The sequence below is a fragment of the Rattus rattus genome, chromosome 9 (genome assembly GCF_011064425.1).
Source record: "Rattus rattus isolate New Zealand chromosome 9, Rrattus_CSIRO_v1, whole genome shotgun sequence".
Classification (NCBI taxonomy): domain Eukaryota; kingdom Metazoa; phylum Chordata; class Mammalia; order Rodentia; family Muridae; genus Rattus; species Rattus rattus.
The window spans coordinates 29,081,716-29,102,317 of record NC_046162.1 but is presented as its reverse complement, the minus strand read 5'-3'; the positions used below and the strand labels follow the sequence as shown (position 1 = coordinate 29,102,317).

At 44.3% G+C, this 20,602-nt stretch overlaps 1 protein-coding gene across 1 annotated transcript in view; it reads left to right on the top strand.

Moving 5' to 3' along the window:
* The first annotated feature begins 1,656 nt into the window (after nucleotides 1-1,656).
* Nucleotides 1,657-20,602, top strand: part of Itk (IL2 inducible T cell kinase) — a 60,715-nt gene continuing 41,769 nt past the window's right edge. The window contains exon 1 of the mRNA XM_032912466.1: nucleotides 1,657-1,847. Within this exon, the coding sequence (XP_032768357.1) occupies nucleotides 1,710-1,847 (138 nt within the window). The 5' untranslated portion in view covers nucleotides 1,657-1,709. The remainder of the gene's footprint in view (nucleotides 1,848-20,602) is intronic.

Below are 20,602 nucleotides of genomic sequence, written 5' to 3'. Positions count from 1 at the left end.
CCCTTCCTTCTCCTTCTTTTCCCCTTCCCTCTCCTCGTCTTCCCTCCCATCCCCTCTCCTCCCCTCCCCTCCCCTTCTCTCTCCTTCCCTTCCCTCCCCTTCTCTTCCTTACCCACCTCTTTTTGCCTTCATTATTAAGCAGTATCCAATACATGATGTGAAAGGAGGCTGTAATTAGCAATTTACATCTAAAACTAAACAGGAAAGTTGTTCCTCCCCTCCCCCTTGTCTCATCCTCTGTCCCTCTCTGCTGTGCTGGCTCTCCTTGCACTGGGACTTCTTGGTTATTAACTTCTTGGTCACAGTGGACCTCACATAAGTTCTACACCATAACGTTGTCCTGACTAAGCCAGACCCTGTGTATTATCCACAGGGCAGATGAGGTTCAGTTCCCAAAGAACCCTTACAAGGAGGTGGCTTGCTGTCTGTTTGTGTGTCTTGCCTCCTACTAAGGGTCCTCCTTATGTCAGAGGAAAATAGGTGAGAAGATTCCATGTAGGAAACTCTGAAAGGCTTCCCAGAGAAAGGTGCATGCTGGCTGAGGCTGGCAGCATCACTTAGGCATTCACCAGAAAAGAAAGAGACAAAAGAATGCATTCAGACACAGGACACCCCATATGTGAAGTGGCATACCCAGAAGACTGACAGGACACCCCGGAAGCCAGGCAAAGGTGTCTAAAGGGGGCCCTGCAGTACCTCATCTCAAGCCCCCATTACTTCCTTTCATGGATGAAGGAACTGATGTTCCAAGCCACTGACTGGGCAGATGGTAGGTGGTAGAGATGGAATTCAAACCGATAGGTAGAATAAGCAGCTCTGAGCAGATCTCTCCATGCCCTCATCCCCACAACCTGTGACTGTGTGAGGTTGGGTGACAAAGGGGAATTTACACTCCAAGTGGAGTTACAGTGCCCATCTGCTGACCTTAATATAGGGATCCTGTCCTAGATGACCACTGTGAGATGGGCCCAGAGTGGTTCTCAGGATGATTAAATGGAGCGGAGGTAGGAGGAAGAGGTTTCGGCAATATGGAGCAAGCAGAACTCGGCCTGCAGTTTTGGGGTTTGAAGATGGAGAGAAAGAGTAAAGACTGAGGCCACCAGGGTGTCCCTCAGGAGGTAGGATAGTCCTAGAGGCAGTATCCCCTAGAGACCTGCCGGAAAGGAGCACAGTCCCACAGTCACCATGATTGTCACTCAACCAGACACATTTCAGACTTCTAAACTAGAGAATTGTAAGGTAACCCCATGGTGCTTTGAGCCACTAAGCCTGTGGGAATCCCTAATAATAACAATGGGAAACTTACATACAAGCTGAGCTCCACTGAACCCTGGACCCCCTCTCTTACTCCCTTGTCTACATGACTTAACTGTTGCGGAGGCTAATCCAGGAGCTTTAAGAATTAAAATGGAACTCCTCTTATAAGTCTAAATTTCTTCAACCCTCATTTCCAAACCATGTAACTAAGGGTACGCGTGTGCCTCTTAGCTCGGTGAATTTTGAAAGGATGTGGTCGTGGCCTTTGACATCAGAGGAGGGAGCTCAGCGTGAGGCTGGCTGATGCTGATAGAAAAGATAAGACTAGAGGCAAGTTGCCTCTGAACGACTCTCTAAAGATCAACTGCATCCTGTCGCGTTCCCGGCCGTTCCTCTCCTTCAGTCGCAGTCAGGGGTGATGCCCAAGGCGCCTCACCTTTCAGAACTGGACCATGAACAACTTCATCCTCCTGGAAGAACAGCTGATCAAGAAGTCCCAACAGAAGAGAAGGACTTCTCCCTCGAATTTTAAAGTCCGTTTCTTCGTCTTAACGAAAGCCAGCCTGGCATACTTCGAGGACCGCCATGGGGTATGAGAACACTTACTTTGTGCTTTGTTTATTTGCCATTCTGTATTTGGACTGAGCTGATTCGTGGGATAAACTTGGATGCCTGGAATACAGGCACAGTGTGCTTAGCAGCCACAAAAGAGACCGTACGAAATGCAGAGAGTCCTGAGACTCCAGTTGTTTAGATTTGGCTATCTCAGTTCTACAACCTGTAGGTTTAACCTTCATCCATTTCTCTTCTCCACACAGTCATGTTTAATTTTTTTACGTGGTGAATGTTGTGGACAGAGCTTTATGCGAAAGTGAAGTATATGGCATTTACAAGACTGTAGGGCGGTAAAATATTCATATTCATTATTGGTGATTAGTACATAAGGGGCAGCTTAGCCCAACCTCCCTGTCTTACAAAAGAAGTGGTTCTTAGAGTGGTGAACGGGAGGTCCCATGTTAGGTGTTTATGACTTGAACTCTCTTCGTCTCAGTGGTCATCAGTCCCCCAAGGCCATGGGATCATGCTTCCATTCATGTAATATTCTAAAGTTGTAGGGCACATGGTAACCCTCTTCATGGCAGAACATCTCAGGAGGCAAGGGGTGTAGAACCCAAAGTTTCTGCCAGCGGACCAGGGATCCCTGCTAGAGGGTCCTTGGCTGCTCAGCTAGATGTGTCTAATGACATCTTCATGAGCAGAAGCAACAACAAAAGCAAATGAGTGTGTGTGAGTAATACAGTGTGAGAGAAGCCCTAGGTGGTACCAGGAGCTCAGCCCTAGGCGAAGTCTTCTCTGAAGCAGCCAAGGGCCAAGAGCATCAGCAGGGGCAAGACTTGGTCTTGCAAGAGAATAGGGTTGCTTTCTAAAGTAGCCTGTGTCCATCTTGACAGCATTGTTACTCTGAGACTACAGAAGCTACAGGCCTCTGGATCTATTGACATTTGTTGCTTACAGTGAGGGGGATTAGGTAAAGGATTATTGCTATAGCACCCTTCTCTGACCTGACATACACATTCACACATATATTTACATTTCATTCACATTCCTATTTACACATCAACACATTCACGTTTTTGTTGGGCTCAGACACTCCACAAGTATTCATGCATGCTTACATGCACACATATACTTACACACGTACATATGGACAAACATATACATTTGGATAGATGGGTGGATGGAGCAGAGCCCTCCAAGCTAAACTATCCAACTAACCACTTTATTTCTTTTCTCTGGCTTTTTTTATACTTTCTCAGACAAAAAGTTCTTTTAGAAAATTGCCTCAGAGATAAAATGTTACATAAAATGGGAGTTTCAGAAGGATGCTGACATTTAAGTTCAAAGGAGTGTTTCATTCGACGTGCTCCTTATAAGTTCAAAGCAACAGTTTTTACATGGCCTTGCCTTGTCATAGTGCACACCTGTGGTTGTATCCTTGGACCTACATGTTTTTCCTTGAACACAAATTTGTCCCAAGTTTATTTCTCTTTTTAGTGTAATTCTGAAAGCTCATTGTATTTCTTATTATGCAGCCTTTACTTACTATTCTGCGGAGTGGGAACATTCTATTCTTGATTCTAATCTTACTACAAGTTTCTAGCAAAACAAGTAAGACCATCTCTTCAAACTTTCTTCCTAACATTATTTTATTCAAATCAGGAATTCTAGAGAATCACTCATTCATCTAAACAGCATTAATTCATGAGAGTTCACCTTTATGTTGATCTGCAGGAAATCTGATCAATAGGGTGGGCTAATGCCTAGAGACTATCAATTGAATAATGACAGGAAAGGCATATCAACTGCAAGAAGCAATCCTGAGATGAAGTCTCTTTGGGACCCTGCCATCTAGCTCACCCATTGCACATCATGCAGCACAACAGTGGCCCACCTCCAGGAAGGCCACCTGCTAGCCTTAGCCTAACCTAGATGGCTCCTGACAGGGTCGGGGTCAAGTAGTCCCTGTGTCAGTGAGTCGCCCTGGGCAAATATCCTTCTCCGTCAGACTTAACCTTCATAAGTACACAGACTAGACATCAATCCCAAGTCCCACTCTTTCTTTTAGAACCTTTTTGTTTGTACACAGTGGCCCTTGGTTAATCCTCCTCAAGTACTTTTCAATGCTTGTTTGATTTCTTATCATATCACTGTAGTATGTTTACATCTTTAGAGAGGCAGGGCAAAGATGGGTTTTAGCTTGGTGCTCACCAAGGCAAGGATGCTTCTGTTCCTTGCTGGTGTCTCACTAGACGATCCACGTGAGGAGAGTGAGGTTCAACCTTTGACGCTTTTCATCAACTTGGAGCAAATCACTTGGAGGGGGTAAAATGCCTCACCTTTTAAGTTTCAGGTAAAATAATGCTGCCTGTCTGTACTTTTGCAGTGAAGAGAACCACTTGTCTTCAGCAGGGTCTCACTGATAGCCTACCAATAGATTAGAGGCAGATAGAATGACATACATTTAGGTCCCATTGGTCAGCGGCCAGGTGCCGAGCTGTGGGCCTGAAGGATTAATAAATCACCTGTCATCAACCCTGTTTCTGTGAATGGAACATGAAATTCGTGTTTCACAATGAAAGCAAAGCCATGCACCTTTAACTAACTTTTCTCTAGATGAATTTTATATTTCAACCAGTTTTTTAAAGTAGTTCTTAATTTTTGAGATTATAATGTAATTGCATCATTCCCTCCCCTTTCTTTTCTCCCTTCTAATGTCACTGTATAACCCAAGCTGGAGCTTGAAGCCATCTAGCCTCAGCCTCCAGTGTGTCTCGATTATGAGCAGATTATGGGGACACCACTCTCAAGAGTCATAGAAAATTCCTAACACAAGCTGGATGTGGCGGCACCAGCACTAAGGAGACTGAGATAAGAGGAGCAATACAAGTTCAGGGGCAGCCTGGGCTCCATGATGGATTCCAGACCAGCCTTGACTATTTAGCAAGACTCGATCTCGAGAAAGCAAAGAATTAGAAAGAGAAAGAACAGCTCCGTGACAAATAATCCAGTCTGGAGCCCTTGGCTGTGGAGTCTAATGTTTCTGTGATGGACATATGTGTATGTCATTTCTTGCTTTCTCCCACCAATTGTTTATAATTATATCTAACATTTTGAAACTTTTCTTTAAGCATTACAGAGTTTTTTATTAGTTAGTTATTCAAGGTCGCTGAGTTATTATTGTATATGCCCTACCTATAATCTATTTTCCAGGCCATCAATGAACACAAAATAATGTACCACTTAGGAATGGATAACACTGTACTTGTGTGAAGAACTTCTTGGTTTTTTCAATAAAAACTTCAATCCTCCTCACCTGTGAAGTGGGTATAAGGTACCCATCTCATGACAACATAGCCCAGACACAGATAACCTGTGTGAGCTGACCTGTTGAAATTAACATTTAGCAAATAGAAAAAAAAAGTCAGACATTGGCAAGTTCACACAGTTCATGTTAAGACATGGCCAGCTGTTACACCGTCAGCACCCAGCAAGCATTCACCATTGTATGTGTCGTGTTCACATCCCCAAGGGAACTGGCAGGCTAGCATAAGTTACTTGTCTTCGAATGGTGGAAAAATTAGAAGGAAGGATCAGAGCCAGACAAGAGGGGGACCCCTGACGGGAGATACACACCCATCCAGGGCTACACAAGCTGGAGTCGCCCCACTTAAGCCCCTAGCGTATGCAAAATTGTGTTCCTTAAAGTGCAGATCTTCAGTCAAACTGTAACACCATGTGAGAAACACTCAAGAACAAATGCTAGCATTTCACAAATCAAGTGTTCAGTCCAACTGTAAACATCAATGCCCACCGTCCTACACTCGGAATGGAGCAAATGTCTATTTAAATATGAGTATAGTTTGGGGATCATATGCCTATCTCCCTGAATTATGCTGTGGAAGTGGTTCTGGGCTTCATCCTGCTAAGGCAATGGCTTAGAAGGACACGGGGTGCTCGCTAGTGGTGCCCTTCACATAAGCACAGCATCAGATGCTCCCGGGGCATGCCACGTATCTCAGGCATCTGCAGTTCTTTAGCCCGGTAGCGTGCTGGTACAACGTGACAGTCACTCTGTTAGTAGAGGGGAGCTGTGGAGCCATGATTTGTAGCGTTTATTGATTGCTCTGTTATAAATAACTCCTTTATAGAACTGGGATGTAGGGCAGTTAAAAGAGTATCTGCTGAGCATGCATGAAGCCAAATCCAGTCCCTAGCCCTGCGTAAAGTAAGCATGGGGGTGCACAATTATAAACCCTCACTCAGAAAGCAGAAGAGAACCAGAAAGTCCAAGGTCATTCTCAGCTACATAGAGTTCGAGGCCAGTCTGCAATGTAAGAGAACCCGTTTCAGAAAAGAAGAACCCCTTTGGCCATTCAGTTAATCAGTGTGGATCATAAATTCCTGAAAATGTAGCGGCTCGCTCTCATAGGCCAGTATAAGACAAACCGAGCACACCACTGGCAGACTGAAGTGCAGTCTCTGGGGAGGTTGATGACAACTGAACCATAAACAAAAGAGCAAAAACAGAGGGCTCTGAGCACCAGACAGAAGGAGCAACACAGGTGGAGACAAACAGTGCAGGTTCGAAAAGCCAGTGTAGCTGGTAAGAGCTGGGTTCAAATCCCCCCTCTCTCACGTTCTAGGTATGATATCTCTGGCAAGACATTTCATCTGTTTAAGGCATTTTCCCATTTGCAAAGTCAGGGCCCTGATGGTTCTCCCCGTTCCACAAGGTGCTGAGTACACTTTAAGAAAAGCGTATTGTGAGCTTCATGCTCACTGTGGGACATGGTGGGCTGGTCATCATGCGTCATACTCTGAAAGGCCCTAGGGAAAGGAAGGATTCTTTATTCTAATGACTCTGCACTTCAAGGATCAAGCTTACCAAGCTTCTTGTGGCATGGAATACATCACCACCTAACGGGGGACAAAAAGAACAGCCAAGATCACTATCCCGGCTATTGCCCGGGGCTATCCCCCTCTCTGAGCTGCAGTCTGACCCATGCAGCATCGCTGAATGAACGAGGACAGGTGGGGAGATGGCCCCTTCCTGCCTTTGGTAACCATTATGTTGCATCACCAAAAACACACTTTCTGGTATCAGACATATCTGGGTCAAAGACCAGCTCTAGTGTGACTTTTGCTATAAACCTCATAATGCTATGAGATCTCGAAACAGCCATGTATTTGAGAGATTGGCTAGTCCCCTTGTTTTCTTTTCAATGAGGTGAAGGTCACCATCATTCTAATACTAAACAGTGACTAACATTGGGGACTTCCTGTCTGTAGGTGTGTTCACCTGGATTGTCTCGAGTCAACACTACAATCATCCTATGAGTAGGAGCTGTTACTCCCTCGTTCATAAATCGGGGAAGGAAGTTCGGAGGGTTTAAATAACTCCTCTGAGGTCCCTTATGTCTCCAGAGCTCACACAGTTCCATGGCAAATGGTGCTTCTTACGGCTAGTGTTACTGCCTGGTTATTACAAAATGCCACGTTCTCTTGCTCTGTAAACGGTTCGACAGTCGACACCTCATGTTCTCCGGATCTGTCACAGTGAAGTACATTATGAGCTCTGTCTCTTCCGTGCACGCTCCAAGACAGATCTCTCCCCACTTCACTGTCTGGAGCTCTAAAATAGCATGCAGTTTTCCTCACATTTGCTACTGATGTTGCTGCAGTCCACCAGCATTTCCTCAGGCACCTTCCCAGCAGAGTCCACGTGTCCCATCTAGCCCTGCTGCTCCTGTACGATCGCCTTGCCCCACCACACCGTACATAGCAGTCTAGCTGAGTGCTCACGTTGTGAGTGTGATCGGTTGACACGTTTCTCATCATAAGCAAACAGACTTATGACAGGGTTATTCCCATTGACCCGGGGCACTAGAATCTAAGGCACATGTCCCTCTGTCTTTGCTCTGGGCTCTAGTCACACCACGCCTGTTCATCTCTAAATGTCCCTTCCTTAGAGAAGCCTTCCTGGATTTCTGTAGAGTGGGTCAACCACCCATTATGTTCTGCCATAGCAATGTGTGCCTTTTCTTGAGGGTCCATGCCAAAGTCACAGTTGCCCATTCACTAACGAGAGCCTCCATTAGACAGAAGCTTTATAAGGACAGGTATCTGATGGTACCATCAGTCTCCACGATGCTTCCTGCCTCTAACAGTCATTAGCTTTTGCTTGTTTGGTTTTCTTTTTGTTTCTTCCTGTAGAGAAAGTAGAAGGAGAAAGGAAGAGAACAAAGGAAGAAAATGTAGATTGGGCGTGGAGTGGAGTTAGTGTAGCTCAATTGAACCCCATTAGAAAAGGGCTCCATACTCAGAGTAATCTCATGACATGGGAGACCAGAAGGGAGGGTTTAGGATATAAGAAGAAGTGGAGAAGTTTCCATTCCATGAAAGAAATAGTCACTACCATGTCTTAAGCGAGAAGTGGGAGTTGGGTGGTCAGAACTGTCAGCTAGGTCAGAGATACCTGTAGGAAGTCAACTGTTTCTGGAGAACCATTGACTCTGGTCTCCTTTCCCCTTCGCCCTGAGTCTTTGGGTTTATCTTTCCTCCCTTTGGGTTTATAGCTAGACCTTCTGCAGTCTAGTATTCTTTCTTTTTTTTTTTTTCCGGTTGATTTGGTTTGGTTTGGTTTTGGATTTTGGATTTTTGAGACAGCGTTTCTCCGTGTAGCCCTGGCTGTCCTGGAACTCTTGCTGTAGACCAGATTCACAGAGATCCACTTGCCTCTGCCTCCTGAGTGCTGCTGGGATTAAAGGCACATACCACTTGTACCCAGCCCCAGCAAGTATTCTTAAAACTACCAGAGCCTTTCTGCTGGAGACTTTTACCCCCATGGTCCCTCCTCACATCGTCCCAACGTGATTTCATTGATGTTACCCGGGGTCCATGGACAGTTGAGTTTCTATATCAATCTGTCATTGCCACAACATCAAGTGAAGTTTTAAAATTACCACTGTCTACCTCGAAGCTCTGTGTACTTCATTTTAAGTACTCGGAGTACTTAATTTTTAGCTATGGCCCCCAAGAGCCTACTCTGCCCATCTTTCTGATTTCTCTTGACACCACCACATTTGCTCTGCGTGCCTCCCGCACATCTTCCTTCCTGAACTTTCAGTGCTTCAAGTTCGCTTTTTCTTTGGGGCCCTGACACTGAGAACTAGAGTGTGACATTGAAACGTGAACTACGGGGATACTGTGTCTCTGCCGACCACAGACTCTGCAGTGACCTTTGGAATAGCCAAGGTTGCAACAAGGCTGCTTGCTCCTTTCTTTCCAGCTCTTCCCAGGTTCACATCTTCCCTCTCCCTCCTGTGATATGCTGGGCGTGATGGTGAACATCTTCAATCCCAGTACCCAGGAGGCAGAGGCAGAGGCAGAGGCAGAGGCAGAGGCAGAGGCAGAGGCAGAGGCAGAGGCAGAGGCAGAGGCAGAGGCAGAGGCAGAGGCAGAGGCAGAGGCAGAGGCAGAGGCATCTCTCTGAGTGACTTGCACACCTTTTCATTATTTCCTGCAGGAAAATAAAATCAGACTCAGAGAAATACTGAGGAGAAGAGCACCTACTTTGGAAGAAAGGATTAGCCAGAAAGCTCAAGAGCAGAGTTTCTGTGGGTTCCAAACAAGACTCACACATTGAGGACCAAGCGAGAGGTCCAACATGCTTGAGCCCTAAGGAAGTTGGCTTAGAGCTCATCTCAAATTCTCATGGGCCACCTGCTCCATCTTTACCTGATTTCCCTGACTACTAATAATAAATTTTCCCATCTGTCAGTGATCTATTCAGACATCAGAAAAAGTAGGTCTCCCAGGAGGTGAGTTTTGCCAGGAGGTGAGTTGGAGTTCCCAGAGGAGGGAACTGCTTCTGAGTGCACATAAAACTCCCTGTGTAGACCACCTATCTGCCCTTCAAAGTCAACACAAGTTTTATAGATTTAGTGTAATGAGAGCTTGGCACGAGATGCCACATCTCCCCATATTTTCTACAGTTATTCATACGTTGCTGATATTTACAAGCTTGTAAAAGTCATCCACAGGGTGATTTGTATACAGACTAGTTAACCAACCTAAAAACTTTAACAGTGAAGCAATTTAACTTGAAAATGCTTAAAGGATAAGGATAGATTCTTCTAGAAAGAATAAATTCAAATAATCAGCAAGTTTATGGGGGGTGCTCAACCTAATTAGCCATCAGAGAAATGTAAGTCAAAAACGCAACAAAATATAATTATGTCCAGCTCCACATCCATTTTTATTAAGTTGTTATTTTGAGAACATCATACCTGTGTGCTATGTCTACATCACCTCTACCCTTCTCTGCCCCTTCTCTGCCCCTTCCAACTCCTTCTGTGCCCTTCCCTAATCCATGGCCTCTTCTTTGATTATTATTGTTACATACAACTCAATGAGTCCACTTAGCATCGCTCCTGTGTACATGTATGTGTTCAGGGATGACCACTTGGGATTAGACAACCTACAGAGGGACTCAACCCTGGAGGAAACTGATTCTCCATCTTTTAGCAACCATTTACCAGCAGTAACTCTTCCTCTAGAGGTGGAACCTAGTAGAGTTCCTCCATCTATGTGGGCCTATCAACTGGTTTGTTTTTATCATTATGCTCGCCTTGTCCAGACCATCATGTTGTGGAGAGTTCACAAGTGCGTTTTTCCTGTTGGGTTAGACAACACCACCTAGGAGCAGGCCTACTGATCTTTTGGTTTTTAAAATAATTCTGCTCCCTCTTTGGTGATGTTCCCTGAGCTTTTGATGTAGGGGTTGTGCTGCAGATGTGTCAGTGGGGGTTGAAATGCCCACTCTCACTTACCGCCTGCATTTTGACCAGTTGTGGACTTCCGTAATCATGTCTATCTGTTGCCCAAAAGAAGCTTTTTTTGATGAAAGATGAGAGCCACACTTATCAGTGGGGGATAAAGATAAATATTTAGAATACAGCTAGACATTGCATCAAGAAAATGACAGTACTGGGTTCTTCTCTAGGGTCTGTGCTTCCCCAGCTGGCTCGTTGGCTAGGTTTATAGTACTAAGCATGGACTCTGTCCCATCAAGTGGGCCATAAGTTCAACTAAACAGGTGTTGGTCCCTCCTAAAATGAAAGTGTCACTATTGCATAAGGGGATGTCTTGCTACAATAGTCACTGTGGTTTGTAGGCTTCAACACCTGGGTAGGACGGCCGAGTCCTCCTCTCCCTTGGCAGCTTGCATAGCACCCTTCTGCAAAAACACTTTTTAAATTTTTATTGTTTGTTAATCATTTCTTAATACCTACTATGTCAAAACCAATGAGGTGGGCGTGAGGACTACAGTGGTGAATAATACGGGGGAGGTGTTTGTCCTCATAAGCAGGCGGAAGAGACAGCCCATAGTGGAGTACACAACAGCACAAGGTAGATACAGATCGGCAGGCTCTACGGCAGACCTCAGCAGCAACTGGGGCAGAGCTGGAAGGAAGTGTGGTTAGAGAGGGAATCTGTATCTGGGCCAGAGTCAGAGTTTGAGGGATGATGGAGATGCCAGTCAAGTGAAAACAAAAACGTAAGCCCCAGAATGTCAAACTGGACAGGGGGGACGGCAAGCCCAAGGACCCTGAGGTAGATAAAAGACAGAGTCTGAGCGGAGTTCAAGAGAAGGCTGCAGTTTGAGGGTGCAGAAGCCAAGCTGAAGAGCCATGGCGGGGCATGGCAAGAGTCTGATCGTTCTCCCAACGGCAGGAAGCTACCAAAGGGCGGAAGCTGCCCTGCAAAGGCATTTGTTTTCTGTTTGCAAGTGGCTGCTCTGACTGCAGTGGGGATGGCAGATAATCCGCAGGCAAGGCCAGGGAGCAAGGAAGCCAGGGCGAGGCTGGTGACCCAGCTCGTGATGTCTCGTTCTACAGTTGCTCTGTAATTATTTCACATTGTAACTCTATCGTGTCTTCCCGAGGGCCTGTCTAGAACCAAGGATAGGTGGGAATCAGCCTGTTTTATAACCTGGGTCAGGGCCAGGTAACCTCTAGCAATGAAGACGGAAGACAAATTAAAATTCGACTAAATCGATGTTGGTGAATACCACAAAGCAGAACAGAAAGACTTTAGATTATTATACCACCAAAAGTAGTTAATAAAACTAGATTCAAGCTATTTTGTGTAACTTTTTGTGTAAGCTATCGAATTACCCTGCAGATATAATTTTAAGTATTTACGGTTACCATCCATGACAATTTTATATTCTACTCCCCCACTCATTCTTTTACATAAATACACTTCCGTATGTCTACGGGGGCTCAAAACTAACCATTTTCCCATATATCTGAATTTTTAATGGTTCAATCCACTTGTTGCAAATATAAACTTATTCGTTTTATGTACCCAGATGTATATGGATGAACATTCAAGTTGTTTCCAGGTATAACGAAAACACACACATAGTAGAAGACTGTTGCTTTTTCTTAAGGTTTCAGGATGCATTTCTGTGTGTGGAATATCATAGAATAAGAAATTTCTTACTTTTATTGATTTAGTATAGCAGTAGGTACCTGCAGGCCACAGTCCACAAGGGAAGTCAGAGAACGGCTTTTGGAAGTTAGTTCTCTCCTACTTTGTGGGTGATGGGGTCAAATCCAGGTTGTCAGTTTGGGGGCCAGTGTTTTTCCCTTCCGAGGCTTAAGAACATTTTCTGGACTCAAACATTTGTTACTCTATCCTTTTCCAAAGATAAAACAATGTGCAAGCCACCAAAAGTGGTCCTGTGTTTGCTGTAGAACCATCCCTATTGTCTAAGAGTCATTTATTTTTCTAAGAAGTAATTATTCTTTTTAAACTTCCACAGCTGTATTTTCAAATGCTTTGCTTATATAGGCATCCTTCTATATTACATCCTTATGTGGATGAAATAATTCGATTTAAAGTCGGCCGTGTGCTTGTGTACCCGTACACTAAGATTGAAGGGATACCCAGAGTTTGCTTGTCTGCTATGGAAGTCTCACTAATGATCAGTGACTAACTGATCGTCTCGGGCCTCTGCGAGGTTCACATGGAGCCCTAGAGCCAGATCAGTTAGCATTTGATCAAGGAACAAATAAGAAGCAGGAAGCTTTCATATAAGCCATTCTTTCTGTTCTCTAGTGGTGTCTTGTAACATTCAGCCAAGTTTCAAGCTTTGACCATGGCTAAGGGGATGGGATTCCAGGCACATGGCAGAGCTGCCTAACAGAAGGAGCCCATGTCTGCTCGCCCTCGCCACTCCCTCACTGTGTCTGCGTTTACCTTTGTCTACCATAACATCAAGGATTCGAACTAAATGAGCGGGATCCCACGCTTTTCAAACTCTTTTCCATACCTTTAATTCCTCACAGCTTCTGTGAGGAGTGACTCTTTAAATGGTGACAATTTACTTCACGTTTCCTTTGGGGTAAGTCTGTTTATGTGTGTTGAGTCTGGGGTATGTGTGTTAGTTTATAACATGCTGTCCAGTCCTGATGGAGGGCATGAAACAGCAATAGAAACTGAAGCCTGGGAGACAGACTTCAGGGATGAAGACCAGGAATTACAACAGTACACAGAGCTGTCTCCAAGAGGAAACAGGATCCAGGATCCAGGACAGTTTGATGTGTAAGGTCAGGGTCAGTGGAGATGGGGAAAGGGTGTTCCTCACCCACCTTTAACTCTGCAGACGCCTGAGCCCCAGGATGCAGTGAGCAGATGAACCTGCTGCCCAAACAGACCTCGGCTCGTTCTCAAGAAAGGCAAGTCTAATGAAAAGAGAAAGGGTATCCTCACTTTGTCAGCACAAAAAGCTGGAACGGTCAGGAAGGTTAAGCCTGGCCCTTGCACCAGGAAGCCTCCCTTAGCTCTTATCAATCACGGTATAGCGTAGTGGGAAAATAAAATACTTTTGAACTCTAAAAACCAAAAGATCCACCTCAGAGCTCAGGGGCATTAGGCCAGGACTTTCCTTGGTGGTTTTTTTTTTTTTTTTTTTTTTTTTTTTTTTTTTTTTACCAGTTTCAAATTGATCCAGTCGGAGCCTAGAACAGACTGACTGTCGGGCCTGGGCCCTGCCTTGTACCTATTGGGCCTCTCACCTGTGCACTCCTCATCCCCATATTCCCACCTTCATCTCCGCACAGAAACAGACAGAAGCAGAAATGCTGTGGCGACCGGGCACTCACAAAAACTCCCTAAGCACGTAATAGATCTGCAGTTTTTAAAGTTACCAAATGCCACATAATAGTAAAATTTCCCTTCCTTGTCCCAAACTCCATTTCTCTAATCCTACTTCGACCAATATGAGCCAGCAAGGCGACTCAGCAGATGACGGCATTTGATGATAGCATTTGCTACCACATCTGAGTTCAAGCCCTAGGACAGAGATGGTGCAGAGAGGGAACCAACTCCCATACATTGTACTCTCCATACACACACACACACACACACACACACACACACGCACACACGCACACACGCACACACGCACACACGCACACACGCACACACGCACACACACACACACACAAATGTAAAAGAAGTTAACAAACATAACCAACTCCTTCAGATTTTTCCAAGATGCCCTATTCATATACTTGTAATACGGATAGAAAAGCCTCTTTCTTTTTTATATAACAGCAGCATAGCCTACACATCCTACTTAACTCTCTTTGTCTCTGCATTCAGAGATCAGTCCAAGGTAGACTCTGTGTAAAGAGCCTTTTCATCTTTAATGAATGGAAAATGGCTCGTTATATGGATTAAACGTTTCCATTGTACTCTTAGCATGCCTCTGACTGCTTTGTTTGTACAAGCAACGAGAATGAATAACCTTGCAAAGTATGTCACTTTTAGTGACTATAACCACGACTGTTCATTAGTCAGAGGCAACCAATGGACGTTTGGGCTTACGGGGGATGTGGAGATGTAGCTGCTACTGGTGCCCAGTGGGTAGAAGCCTGGCCCTAACGGTCAACAGTACAGAGTCTGAGAAGCCCCACTGAAAAGAAGGTACATCCAGATGTGGACTTCCTGAGTTTAAAGATATGTACAGTGCTATTTACTGACCAAGTCGCTGTCCACAGAAGATGCACTTTCCCCAGGGCCGCGTGTATGAACCTTATTCTCAAAACCTCAATCACCATTATCTGATGCTTTGATCTTTGCTGGTCTGATAGGTTTAAAACAATCTAAGTGGAATGTGTTTGCATTTCTGTCATCATAGCAACCAAGTGTCTCTTCCTATGTTTTGAGAATCATTTGGATTCCTCTTGCCCATTTTTCTATCCAGATGTTCATAGCTTGCAGGAATGCTTGGTGTCAGCCTAGTGTTAACTTGTGGGATGATGTCACAGGTGAGGCAGGTACAAGATAGAATGAGGCCTGTCACTAGATAAGAAGGAAGGATGGGAGAAAAGTTTGAAGGAAGAGGAGAGAGAGAGAGAGTAGCTGGGAGACAACATGGAAGGTGATGTTAAGATTCCATGCTGTACCTTTACAGGTTGTTATAAATGTTCTTAAGGGATGGATGTGTTCAGGGTTTTGTATGTTTAGGTGAGCAATTATATCTTATCAATTGGGTCAAAGGTTATTGTGTTGTGTGTTCTTTGGGGTTGGGGATTTAGCTCAGTGGTAGAGCGCTTGCCTAGGAAGCGCAAGGCCCTGGGTTCTGTCCCCAGCTCTGGAAAAAAAAAAGAAAAGAAAAAAGAAAAAAAGAAAGAGATTTAAGTGTAAGAGAGTGTGCAGCTGCTAGAGACACTGCAGAATTGGGATGTGTGTTTCTGGCATGGAAGCCTGCCTTGGGAACTAGCTAGGTAGAGAGATTGCTGCCAGACTCAGAGAGAGGCCTTCGCAGTGTGATATGGACTGGAGCAAAGTGGGTGAGAGGCTTTGCTGACTGAGAATTAAGATATCCAGCAGATATCTTGGGGCACTGCGGTGCAGGATCTAAGCGGGATAAAAGACAGCATTTTAATTTTTTTTTTTATATTTTTACAACAACAGAAACTTTCCTTTCCACTCCCAGAAGATCTATATTCACCTGCCACTGATTCTGGAGCTCATATCCTAACACACTTCCATACCGACCTGGGGTCCACACATACCGCTTTCTGCTACAACACTCCTGCTGCTGCTCCTTACAATTGGCCAATTAACAAATACCATTAAAATCGCCCCTGTGAAGTGATCTCCTGAACTGCAATGAAACTGTTCCCTATCTACGTTAGCTGCAGACTCTTTAAGGCTTAATAATAAAATAAAATAATACATTTTCCAAACTCACTAAACATCTCCCATGCCCTCCCCTGGAGAAGTCACAAACTAGACATGCCGAGAGATGGTGCACAGGACCTGGAGGACCTATGCCGACCATGTGACACTTAGTTCTTTCTGAGACCTGGTCCAGCGTTGGAGCCCAGAGTAACCTGGAATTGATCATGCCTCGTTCCCAAATGCTGGGATCACAGACTCGCTCGAACATGCCCAGCAACACATACTTCTTGTAAACAGATCTAAACTAATATTTTTATTCCATTCTCTCTCTCTCTCTCTCTCTCTCTCTCTCTCTCTCTCTCTCTCTCTCTCTCTCTCTCTGTCATTTAATGTGAATCAGGCTTAAAAATTATTGCTGAATCATTGCCTCACAAAATACACATGTCCACACAAATCTCCATGGTTTTCCTTGAACAAAATGAATAAAGGAAAATGGCCACCCATGGAGAACATCAGAGAAGCTGCCATGACCTTGAACATCCAAGGAGACACAAGGGCAGGTGGCAGCTGCTGCCTGGCTACAGCTTCTTGCGAAGGGGGTTATGAGGTTACCAGGGCAGAGGTCGTTTTACACACCCAGCTTTTTCATTTGGAACCCCTTTATCTTTCCCTCCTATTCCTCTGTCCCTGCTGTACTGCAGTGTGGTGTTTTTAATGCTTTTGGATGCTTTAAAAATACTCTTTTGAGTTTTGTTCCTTTCATTTTTCTCATGCTTACCCTTTTAAAAAACTCCTTCAAGTATCATAGAACATATTACTTCTACTATGAAACTCTTCTATTTTGCCCCACGAGAAAACCGGCATTAGCAGCGTGCAATCTCTTTTCCCCCTCTGCATCACGTTTTTTGTATATTGTCTATACTAATATCTACTTTATCTGTTTCAAAAAAAAGTGAGGATTCAACCATTGCTTTAAATCATCGTCGTTGCCTTCTTCTTCTTCCTCCTCCTCCTCCTCCTCTTCTTCTTCTTATTCTTCCTTCCTCTTCTTCTTTCTTCTTCTCCTTCTTCTTCTTCTTCTTCTTCTTCTTCTTCTTCTTCTTCTTCTTCTTCTTCTTCTTTTTTCTTCTCCTCCTTCTCCTTCTTCTTTTTAGTTTAACGTATGCTTTTGTTCCTTTATGTAGAACATATCTCTTCCTTGTTAACGACTACAGAGTTGTTGCAGGGTGGCTGAAGAGCATAACTAAGTCGAGCATTTGCCTGTTGATGAGTGTTTAAGTCTCTTGGTTCTCTAGCGTAGTAAGTAACACTGTGGTGAGTGTTGTTTCTTTCATGTCTTTATCCATTTGAGCAGTCGTTTCCGTGGGGCAAGTACCACATGAAAAACATATTTGTGTTCATTACCTCAATACAATAAAACAATAAAATGTATGGTTTTTGGTAAAATGTTCAAACATCATAAGAATATATAAGAACAAATATAAGAATACATACATATACATATGTATTCTTATTTTTCTAATATATTGCTCTTTTTCTGCCCCTTATTGCCAAACCTCATCTCCACCCCACTGGTTTCTATTTTTAATAATTTTTTTGAGAAACTATCATGACCTGATTAGGGAAGCCTCAGTTGTCCTCTAAAAGTTAAATAAAAGTATACTTCTGTCTCTTTTCTTTTTGCCAAATTCTCCCCTTTTACCTAGTCAGGGCAATACTATTGAAAAGATGGCCGACACTAAAAGAAGCAAAATGCTTTCCACTACATCCAGCTCCGTGGTAAATGACAGCAAGAACACATGGCCGAAGGGAAAGCCAGATGACTACAGCTAATGTCTGGGTGAGGGGTCTCCTGAAATCGGGGAAAGAGAAGAAGGCACAGTGGGAGGAAGCACGGACACTTGAAGCATGCCTTGCTAAAATCCTGATTGTAACTAAGATTTGAGAGTGGGGCTGGTGGCTCCTCTCATAGTCTGACATCGGGGTGGGCCAACAGAGAGACACACTCAGGAGGCCAGGAAAAACTGCCCTGCACATAAAATCATCTTTAAATTATTTTTAATACAAAGTTACTAAGAGGTTGAAAGCCTTGCCTAAGGATATACAGCAAGAGAAGAGTGAGCAAGGGTTTGAACCCTGCCCGACCTGAAGACTTCCCTTCTCCTCCATTCCGCTCTACCAAAGTAGAAATTCTGTCGCTCATCAGACACTCGTGAATGTCCCCTTGAGGGTGTGTGACACGTAACTTGATATTGATGTATCCACTGGACTCAGCAAACAGGGATGGCACAAAGGGGCTGCCCTGCTGGGAAACCAGGGATCATACCCAAAGCCAGCTCTGAACAAGCCAGAGCAGCAGAAATAATACTGCACTGGACCACGGCTGGGAGGAATGGGCTGTGGAATGGGCACTGAGTTTGGGCAATGGAGGTTTCCTGTGAGCGTCAGAGCAAGCATGGCAGTCCAAGGTTTCTCTTCACCAAGAATGAGGAAGCTGGCCTTCCCGAAACTCAAACTTCTCACATATGTACTGGAGAAATGGTACTTTGTTGGGTCACGTTAAATGCATTGGAGCGTAGAAAGAAGTTAAAAATATTACTGACTTTTATTACTTTCCCTTGCTTCTCTCTCTCTCTCTGAAACTCACAGCCCAGTTCTATTTTATATAAACTATTGGTTCAAAAAGAGGGTTTAGAATCCACAGTCTTTGTGCAGTTTTGTACGTAAACCAGGTTGGATTGTGTTTGACACATAAGCTAGCTCTATAAACACATGAAGAGGATGTAGCGCTTTTTAAATGTTTATGTCCTTATGTCTTTATTATAATTTGAAGATGTTTTCAGTTACTTGTTGTACGTGGTATTATGTCCCGTGAGAACATTCTCACACAAGTATATATTGTGTGGTGCGCATCCACGTAACCCTCCCCTCCTCCTGCCCCCCTCCTCCACCTTTGTTCTCTGCAGTTTCATTTCTACTTTCATTTCCTATGTGCACACATGATTTTATGTAACTACATAAAATCCAGGAACTACACATGAGAGGAAAACATACAACCTCATCTTCCTGAGTCTGGCTATGTTGTCACCAACTGCATCCATTTTTCTACAAATTACATAACTCTTCTGTTGTGTCCCTCTAGAGTCTTGTCTTTACTCTTGCTACCGTCGATGGACACCTTGGTGAACCCATCACTTAGTTGTTGTCAGTAACGCCGTGTAGTTTCTCTGTGACTTGGGGCCCTTCAGGTAAATGCTCAGGAATCACTGGCTTGTGGGCTAGATCTGCTGTTGGTTTCTAGAGAACCCACCCACCATGCTGACTTCCAAAGTGGCTGGACTAGTTTACATCCCTCCTAGCAGTCTGTAAGGATCCCCTTCTGCCACACCCTTCCCTGCATTTCTTTATTTGTCTTCCTAATGATGGAAATTCTGACCGGGGTAAAGATAGAATCCCAACAAAGTTTTAATTTGCAATCCCGTGACAGTGTAGCTGAGCCATGTGAAATGGCATTCGAGATTCTCTTCTGGGAACCATCTGTTCATTTAGTGGTCGCATGTAATGGTGGGTCTGTTTGCATTCCTGTGGTTGGAGGTTTTTAGTTCTCTATACATTCTATATGTTACTCTTCTGTCAGGTGTACGGCCGGCAAAGACTTCTCTCAGACTGTCTCTTTACTCAGCTAATGGTACGGTACTCACTGACTGTGCAGAAGCTTAATCTCACACAGTTCCATTTGTTAACGGTTGGCATTATTTCCTGAGTTGGTGTAGCATTGGAAATGGCAAGAAAAGAGACGATGCTACCCAAAGTCTTACGACCTTGTGTAGTGCAGACAGTCAGAAAACAAGGAAGAGTAAGGACAGGCTGACAGTCTCTCTGTCTTCTGGTGGCTTTCGTGGGGTTTTCTTGGCAGGCCTCACCCTGATGTTTTTCAGAAATAGCACAGTTGTTTGGGAAGATTGCAGGCAACTATCATTTCTCACAGACTGAACTGTGTTTAACTCCTGACCGGCTGCTCCCATTGACTGCTTGGGGAGGGAACATCCATGCATGCCTGCTGTTTCCCAGATGCAATCTTGTGAAATTCAGGGCGACCTACTGTCAAGGTCTCCAGAGAGACTGATAGGACAGATGGGTTGGAGGGGAGAACCAGGCAGTTACCAGAGGCTGAGAATGTGGTTAGTGGTGGACAGTCAGGCCTCTCTGACCGAAAAGGCTCATCTGAATGACAGTTAAGGCACAAGTGTCTCTTCAAGCCCATGTGTGGAATGAATGGATACTAGGAACCCTCTGAACAGAAAGGAAGACTCATATGATGTCTAAACTGAAGTTAGCAAGTCCAAACGGAAGTGTGTGGAAAATACAGGATTCAAAGGTTGGGACTAAAGAGGAATGCAGCCGATCAATTTTATGCTCAGTTTGAATGATAATAATTGAGATGCTTGGGGTTAAATAACATTGTTATCAAAATTAGTTTCATTTGCTATGGCTTTTCTGAACAGATTTACAGGAAGGAAATTATTTTGAGAAGGGTAGCCTTAATTAAGTAGCCCAGGATGGTTCTAAACGTGTGGAAATT